This window comes from Tachypleus tridentatus, chromosome 9 (assembly GCF_004210375.1).
Source record: "Tachypleus tridentatus isolate NWPU-2018 chromosome 9, ASM421037v1, whole genome shotgun sequence".
Lineage (NCBI taxonomy): Eukaryota > Metazoa > Arthropoda > Merostomata > Xiphosura > Limulidae > Tachypleus > Tachypleus tridentatus.
Window position 1 is genome coordinate 100,677,850 of NC_134833.1, and position 9,465 is coordinate 100,687,314.

The window sequence follows — 9,465 nt, forward strand, 5'->3', positions numbered from 1 at the left end:
TTAAAACGTTACTCATGACTGTACTACATAAACAATGTATATAGAGAGGATTAATTAAAACGTTACTCATGACTGTACTACATAAACAATGTATATAGAGAGGATTAATTAAAACGTTACTCATGACTGTACTAGATAAAAATTGTATATAGAGAGGATTAATTAAAACGTTACTCATGACTGTACTAGATAAAAATTGTATATAGAGAGGATTAATTAAAACGTTACTCATGACTGTACTACATAAACAAGATATATGATAAAACAGAACCAAATAGTTATTTCACCTTTATTTTCCCAATATCTGGAGCAACAACTCCTTCTTAGGTTAGGGTCAGTAACTTAAAGAGCGCTGGGAACATATTTTTCTCATTAAAGTATTTATTTCTGATGAAAGTTAGTTATATAGACAAACTGCCAGTTGAAGAAACACAAATGCAGAGAATGACGTTTCGAACGCTTAAATTTCAAAATGAATACTGTGCCTAAAGAGTCTGTCAAAGAATATTTATTTCTGATTTCTTGTTGAAAAGAAAACCAAGCAATAGAACAAGTAATACACGTAGTTAATAAAAGGGAATATGCTCTAAACTTTGTAATAAACAACTACATAAACACATTTATATATATTTAAGATGGTATAATTTAATTCCAGAAGAATTCTCAGGATTTTTGAACTTACGCCCAAATCTTTGATTATACGTAAATATACCCCGTTAAGAGATCAAAACAATGAATGTTCGAAACATTGGGTTAATATATTAGGGATGGTTTAGCTCAACAGATCAGGTTCTGAGAACACTTTGAAATTTTACAATCTCACTTTCCTGATCGACACCAACAGATGTTAGAGTTCCGGGCATGATGTCAAATCCATCATTTGCTATATTCGGTGTTATATAGGGCGAGTGAATGACGACTCTAGCCCCTCTAGCTTCAGAATATTCAGTGATGCGTTCCCAGTTTTCTAGATTAAGTTCAACGTGGAGACCTGCAGAAGAAACACAAGTGTTAGCATCAAACCGAAATAAAAACCATCAACTAAATATAATATTTCATTTAAACAAAATGTAAAATCTACACAATGAAACATGTAGAAGTGACAAAAACCAAAATCATGAAGAACTAAATAGAAAACCAAATTTTTTGAGCAAGAAGAAAGAAATCGCGCGGAAATAGAATAATTATCATAATTTATTTATTTTATAAAGTATAAGGAAAAGCATAATAAAACTGTAGATCGTTATGTTCTTGGAGAATTGTTGTTAATCTTACAGCAGAGCAATTTAAGAGTATAACTCTATAATAGCATAATTTAAGAGTATATCTCTACAAAAAATCTAATCCAACGACAGAATAATTCACAGAGCTATAACAATGAACTATTCCGTTGCGGGATTAGATTCTTTGTAAAGTTATACTCTTGAATTATGCCCTTAATATAGTTTTACCCAACTGAATAAATCATGGGTATAATATAACTCTATGGTTTATATCGCTGGATATAAAGTCAATACTTCGTGTTTTCTTTTTTAAAAATTAGTCCTTTAAGGTTTGGAAGATGATTTTAGAGATTCCTTGATGAAGAATACATTGTATATAAATTTACATATTTATTCTAATGGCCTAGCGTGAGCTAGTGGTTGGGACGCTTGACTCGCAATCTGCAGTCATTCTTTTCAGCTGTGGAAGCGTTATAATGTTATGCTCAATCCAACTATTCATTGGTAAATAACACCCAAAGAATAAGCGATAGGCAATGTTAACTAGCTGAAGTTCTAGAGTTTGTTACTTCCAAACGAGGGACGGCTGGCGCATATAGCTTTCAAGCTGTTTTGCGTGAAAATCGACAAAGCAAAAACAAACAAAACCATGTGCTCTCATACCTGCTAAGCTTCCCCCAATTGCTTTGAAAGGTGTTTCTTCGTGAGGATGGTCCACAAATGAATTGAATGTGTAACAGTTGCCATAGAGGATGTTGATGGTAGTTGTAAAGTTGCTGTAAATAAAATAAAAAGTTAATTAATATTGTGTTTTAACTTCATATAACTACCCACTTAAAATGAAATTAAAAAAACGAGACACATACGTGCTGATTATGAATCGTTTCATCAAGTTATTACACTTGGCAGGTTTGGGGTATTCTCAAATGTACTATTCATCTTCGTGTAATAATATTAACTGCTTTAAATAGAGTTTCAGCATTAAAATTATTAAATAATTTAACCTGATTGTATTGAAGGAGATAATCGGGACATAATATGAATTGCAAATGTTTTATTTATCTGCAATAAACAAAAGAAATGTTCAACCAGGACGAGTGTATAAGAAAGAAGCGAATATTACTAGTTTGTTCTTGAGAGTCCTATCTCAGGTGCAAGTTTTAAGTAAGAGTTTCTGTCAAAATTTCGGGAAAATCTCAATGAAGCTAAGCTAATTAATTATTGTTTGTTTGTTGAATTTCGCGCAAATATACTAAAGGGCTTTCTGTAATAGCTTTCTCTTATTGTGAAGTGACAGACTAGAGGGAAGACAGCTATGCAGCACTACCTACTGCTAACTGTTAGGCTACTTTTTACCAACAAATGATGGGATTGACTATAGCATTTCCACGACTAAAAGATCGAGCATATTCGGAGAAGAGATTAGATCATTATTCACTAAGTCATGCCAGACCTTAATCTCTGTATACTTAGCAAATAGTATCCCCTCTATCAAAACACATTTTTTACCCACTTCACTTGGTCATTCCATGAGTAAAGATATGGAAGGCATAAAGAGTACCTAACCCTATACATAAGCGATACTACTAGCGGAATCATTTATGCTATCTTAAGTAATTTTTCAGTAAAATATTCTGTGGAACAGTTAAAACACACAAAAGAGAATATTAATCCTTAGCAATAAACGATTAGCTTAATAATAACTTGTCACTTTAAACATTTTAAAGAGAGTTGTTTACACTTTGCTTGGACTATATGTGTGGCATGCACGTGCGAAACATTTTGTTGATCAAGAAATGTGTTTTTTCTAAACTAAAAGCAGAAAAACACATGGATCATTTCACATTCCACGATTCTTCTGCCCTTGATACTAATAACTTTAAAACTATTGAAATAACAAAAATAAAATGAAAAACTCAAAATAGCAGTGGATCAATAGTATTGTGTTCTTAAGCCAGACAATATAGCGTATGTACATAGGAAAAGTTATCAAACACAAACCTTCAACAAAGGTTTTCAATAAAATCTTACTGAACAAAATAACTATTTTATTCTTTATAATTAGTTAACTTTTAGGGAAGATATATTTCTACAATAGCTAACATATGTAAAATACTTTTAGTTTTCTAATAGCATATCTTATCATGGCTAACACATAGTTTAGTTTTATAAAGACATATTTTATCATCGCCAACACATAATTTCAGTTTTATATATATGTATTTTATCATAGCTAACATATAGTTTAGTTTCAGTTTGATAAATAAATATTTTTATCATATTTAATACATCTAAAACAATTCTAGTTCTACAAACATATATTTGTTTTAGCTTGCTAGAAAATTTCGGATTTACAAAGGCGTATTTTATCTTGAATAATTCAAGCAAAACAATTTATTTTGTAATACTACTTTATCATGCCTCATACATGAAAAATCACTTTAATTTGAAAAAAATACAGTTAAAACAAAACATCTAGAAACTCAGCGGGGTATGTTCTTAGGTAATCTCTAATGGTATTTGTTCCTAATTATCTCATTTACTTTAGCTAAGTCCGACTGAGTTAATATTAGGGAGTGTTGCATCATAAAGAGGAAACCATAGATGGACTTTTATACTCATATATAGTCATTTACTATTCACCAGACTGAACTTTATGTCAGTTGGTCAGAATGGTACGTCAAGTGGAAAGCATGTTCCATTTCAAGGTAGACAACGTTCTGATTTCTTCAGTATCATTAGAAACTTCTCCCACATGCCTTTATTGTCACATAACACATACAACTCATTCTTATATTAACTGTATTAACTACCAACCCTCAACACACAAACCAGTTGAGCTCCATCCCTTTTGGTTAGACCCAACATTGATTCAAAGCCAAGCTGAAACATTGGTGTCTAGTGTAGTTTTATTGGGACATTATGATGTGTTCGTAATTAGCCTAGGAGATACTCGAAATTTGAATAATTTAGGATTAATTGAAGTGTGGCCATCTGATGCTTTGAGCTCACCCTCTACTTTGTTTGGCAGACTTTCTAAGAACTTATTCATGAAAATAGCATCATGAAATGTGGTCAACACTGTGGAATACGCAGCTCCCTGTAAGTAACACAGACAAGTTTAGAAATACCTAAGTTTTCTGAACTCCCTTTTTTTTCTGAGACTTGAACGCTGCTCAATGAATAGCTCCTCTTTTTTTTTAGTTTCACAGCTAAAATCAGTCGCAGCTCAGCTATAACTGTCACGTATTCACTGAGCTGCCTTGGTAGAAAACCTACATTGGTGAAGAGTTGGAACTTGAAGACAAAGCATCAAGCAAAGTTCTGTTAGGTTATGAGTCCAAATATGCTAAGCAGTGGCTTGGATATTTGGATGTAATAATTAAGAAAGTGATTCAAGTTTTCCTTAGCAACACTGGAGGATTTATTTTTCTTTATCTTATTGCAAATTATTTGCATTAGAAGGAAAAACATCTTTGCGACATTTCAGTCAAGATATTGCAAGTACAAGGCGATTTTAGTACTATAAATTATCTACGTGGGAGCGAATACTAATTTAGAATGATGAGTTGTACTATATTTTATATTAAATACGTGTGGTCACAGACTCTCCACTACAACCTGTGACCTTAGCAGCATGCTTTTTCCTTAAGGGGGGTCTCATTTTTTCTATGGGTCCTTTCACCATACCAAAACTCACTGTATTTCCTATTAATAAATGACTGGTGGCCTCTGGACTTCCATCAGTACCTCTTGCCTCTACAGTAATAAGAAATGAGGTTCAGCTGTTCTAACTATGACAGTCTGAAAAGTAAAAACTGAGATAATAGGAAATACGTACATATGCATATGTCACTTCGAATCTCAAAAGACGGACAATAGATGGAATATAAAAAATAAATTAACGTAATATATGATATAACAATTTAATAAAAAATAACATAAAAAAGATAAACGTACCTATGTAAACATTTTTTTCCCATGAAAATACAGCTAGTAATAAAATTTTCCACTTGGTGACCCAACTGGTGACGTAATGACTGATTTAGTGATGACATAACGTTTACTATCTCAATATTTCGAAGATTATCAGCATCCGTCGACGTGGAATTGCTCACTTCAGAACATTTGGCGAAAGCGATGCGAGGCTATAAAAAATTGAAATGTTACTGAGATACTTCATAGCTTTATTGTCCAACATAAACATTTCAATACGTATACTATTTGCAGTTCAGAATAAAAGACGAATTAGTTTTTTCAAAATATGTGATTTATCGAAAACAGTTCAATGCAGTGTCAAATAAACCAACTTATCAAATAATTGATGTTCTAAAAGAAAATACTATTATTTCAGTCTCGCTACATCACTCACCAAATTTCAAGTTTTAGGGATTTAGTCGTCTGAGCTAGACCTAAAGAACTGCATATCAGCTCAACCAACTAGTTACTTTTCAGTTCCTCAGTATGTCAGATTATGTATAAATATTGGTATATTACAGATCATCTAAACAATTTTAACTTATCTGGCAGATAAACACCCATTTTCGTTGGTAATTAGACAAAAATTAATTTTTTTACCGTTTACGCAACGTCGATTTGTAATAGCTTCTTTATAAATATGAAACTATTTTTAAAATTAGGAGCAATCTGATCATTAAACGTGTGTAAGTGAATGTTTATTGTATATAGTTTATTGTATATAGTGGTAAGTATGAAGGCTTATCGGGGTTCCGATACCCGTTCTGAGTACAGGACTGTATAACGTTGTGCTTAGCAAGAAACAAATAAATTCAGAATTAATTTATCTATTTTTCAAATATTTCAAAACTATGCAGCAATTTTACATAATTTAATATAAAGGCAAGATGAAAAATATAGTTCTCGATATTCAAAAGTTATACTTTGTGATAAAGCAAGTTATTTAAGCATCATTATGTGTTGTATGGAACATAATGTATTGCCTTTCAGTGGCACGGCGGTATGTTTGTGGAGTTACAACGCTAGAATCCGTGGTGGGCAGAGCACAGATAGCCCATTGTGTAAATTTGTGCTTGACTACACAGAAACAAATATAGTGTTTTTCTTGTCATTTCAGATTGTATACTTTACATTCAGTTTAGGGTTGTAATCTGGTGAATGAAATCGTACTATGTGTTACTTTTTCTTAAGTCCAAGATTTAATGATTTTAATTTTTCTTAAATCCAAGATTTAATGATTTAATAATATAAAAAATCAAATATTTTGATGCTATCTTTAACCCTATCAGAATAACGCTAAACCTGTTTTTTATGAATTATATTAATGTATCGAAACATTCAAGCACATAAGAAAGTTCTAAACTCGATGACGTTAGCAAGAAATGTTGAAGTAAAATAATATAAACTGTAAGTTCCAAACACAAAAGTCTTAATCCGAAATCTGAGACAAAAAACGTTGACTAAATTGCACGTATCAGATTTTGGACAAGAAATACAGACTTCATTTTAAAATAATTTTAGGATTAGAAAATGTATAAACAAACCGTAAATACTGAAAATTGAGGGGGACCAAATACAGAACTTGCGTCTTCTCGGCCCGCTGTGATTGACTCACATAGTGTAAGTAGGGAAGTAGAAACGTTACCTGGCCTACACAGAGACTGCAGTGATGAATAGGCGATGCTAACGGTAAGAAATAAAAACAAATTACTAATGTGGTCGATCCTTTTGGATATTGTTACCATGCGATATGCTTAATTTAGTTAATAACTTCTACATAGCTCTAAAACGTATGTAAAATTAAAATAAAGGACTTAAAATGTAGTATACGAATTTATAAGAAACTTAAGCTAAAAGAACAGAATTAGAATTTCACACTGTAGGTATTGAACAGGTAGAGCATTAGAAGTAACTCTAGATATTATATACGATATAGAAACATTGATAATCAGAACATGTGATTTGTATTTGTTATAGAAAAAATAATATAGAATTAGTTTTCTATTACGGTTTAAAGTGGAAATATAAATTATACATATAACTAATATTTACACGTGATATTGTCTCCATGGCATATCTCATCAGTTTTAATAAGATAATTTGTACAGATAAAAAAACGGAAAATATAAAACCCACGATCAAATTTTAGGAACATTTATTTTAAAGCCAGGATTATTCGTCACTTCAGCTTAGTACAGCATGAAATATATATTTGTTGCTTGGATGTTACTTTGTCTTAAATTACAAACAAGTATTAACTAACCACGTCCTCATATTCTATCTAAATATTGAATAAATCATCAACTGACTTACCGATTCAAGTTGCAAAGTGTTACAGCTGGGAAAACCAGTTCTCGATCTGTGTTAATCGAGATCTTGAGAACCGTAGGATAGGTAAAGAAGTTGTTTAAAACAAGATACATGTAATAAGTGCAGGCAACCACACATGACAGTGAGTATGAAACCTTGATGGCTTGGACTACATTGCAGTAAAGTTCTCTCTGGGTTCGGAATCTTAGAGCAGGTTCCTTAATTCTGTCTAACGGTTTTACTCTAATTGTCATTTTTACTGTTAGGTCCAGTTTCAAAAACCAAAACTGAGCCAGTAATGTTCTTGAAAATTGCACTTCTTTGCAACAAAAAGATAAAGGAAAACTTTTAAGAACATAGAACAATATTTGAAAATAGTTTTTATTATTGTTATAATTATCATTAGATGTAATTCCTAACTTGCTTTCTCATTTTACAAAATAATCACACGATTATTTAACTGAAAAAAAAACTTTAAAAATTTAAGGCTCTTCTAACTATATTAACTAAGCAGTATAAAATCTGGAGAAACTTGTTTTAACATGGCTCTTATTGATGTAAGGAAACGTGTTAATCACATAATTGGTTAAAATGTGGTCACTACTTTATTCGGAAAAGAGAAACATTCTCTTTACTGTATTTCTTTCAAACTTTTAGACCTTATCGATTCCAGTTTAACTCCATTATGATGATGGATTCTAGGAGAACAAGACTTTGTATACCGAGGTGTTGAAACAATGAAATCCCTGGCTTGAGTACTGACAAATATATAGCCATATCACAAAATATTGTCACACTGTGCTTGTTAAATCTGTAACACTAACAACTGTTTGAAAAAACGCAATAAAATTGTTTGATTCCACATTGTAGAATAGATCCAAATGACCCTTAATAGACACATTGATATGTTTAAAGAGCTGTCTCTGCCATATTTTATATCTCTCCTTATGTACATAGGTTTAATAGTTGTATAATACAGTAAGTATGGGACATCATGTGCTTGATTCTCATGCACTTATGTAGTACACTAAAAACCTGATTTGTTTTGTTTAGCTTTACTAGATAATATTTGCATTATAAGCTTTCTTACGCAGGGAATAATCTTTTCCTTTGACTTTTTTACAAGTTGTTTCGTCTTAAGTTACACAAAGTTTTTTTTTTAATTTCGCACAAAGCTACTCGAGGGCTATTTGTGCTAGCCGTCCCTAATTTAGCAGTATAAGACTAGAGGGAAGGCAGCTAGTCATCACCACCCACCGCCAACTCTTGGGCTACTCTTTTACCAACGAATAGTGGGATTGACCGTTACATTATAACGTCCCCACGGCTGAAAGGGCGAGCATGTTTGGCGCGAAGGGGATGCAAACCCGCGACCCTCAGATTACGAGTCGCACGCCTTAACACGCTTAGCCATGCTGGGCCTGTTATAAAAAAAAAAAAGAGAACACTTAAAGTGTCCCTGTATTCTGGCTGTGACACTATTACCGTATCACTGATATACTGTTACATCTGGCAAATATTAACAGGGTTTCTTTGGAAGTTTATATCTCCTTCTGAATCATTGACATAAAGGGTACAGATATAGTCCTAACCTTAAAGAATAGGTTTACAAAACCTTTAGATTATCTTTTATTACCTATGTTGTTCTTTTACTTTATCTTATCTTTATGTTATATTATAAATTAGAACAAAAAAGATAAATATTTTTAAATAGAAAATGTATCAGTATTCTAGTTTTTTTTCTATCCTTATGGCACTTATTTAGAAGTTTTGAATAGCACAGCTAGGATCTACGTATGAAATAAGTTTAAATCAAGCACGGACAAGAATTAAAAATATCATTTAGTTGTCATCAAACTCAGATCAAGAAAACTTGAAACAGAACTTTTACAAGACTTGAAGACTACTTACTATAGCTCTGAATTGTCGCACATGTGAAACTTATAGAATAGAA

At 32.0% G+C, this 9,465-nt stretch overlaps 1 protein-coding gene across 1 annotated transcript; it reads right to left on the bottom strand.

Annotated features, from left to right (window-relative positions):
* Nucleotides 1-307: 307 nt before the first annotated feature.
* On the bottom strand, nucleotides 308-9,165 carry LOC143227207 (epithelial sodium channel subunit alpha-like). Its single transcript, XM_076458696.1, has 5 exons — nucleotides 7,515-9,165; nucleotides 6,746-6,884; nucleotides 5,184-5,371; nucleotides 1,887-1,999; nucleotides 308-991 (listed from the first exon to the last, which is right to left on the bottom strand). Exons 1-5 carry the CDS (start codon nucleotides 7,763-7,765, stop codon nucleotides 786-788), a joined length of 897 nt encoding a protein of 298 aa, XP_076314811.1. The 5' UTR covers nucleotides 7,766-9,165; the 3' UTR covers nucleotides 308-785.
* Nucleotides 9,166-9,465: the final 300 nt, after the last annotated feature.

Coding starts and splice junctions, on each gene's coding strand:
- LOC143227207 (XM_076458696.1), bottom strand. CDS start 7,765: ATGACAATTAGAGTAAAACCGTTAGACAGAATTAAGGAACCTGCTCTA. Junction 6,885..7,514: donor ACACTTTGCAACTTGAATCG/GTAAGTCAGTTG, acceptor TCTTACCGTTAG/CATCGCCTATTCATCACTGC. Junction 2,000..5,183: donor GGAAAAAAATGTTTACATAG/GTACGTTTATCT, acceptor TTTTATTTACAG/CAACTTTACAACTACCATCA.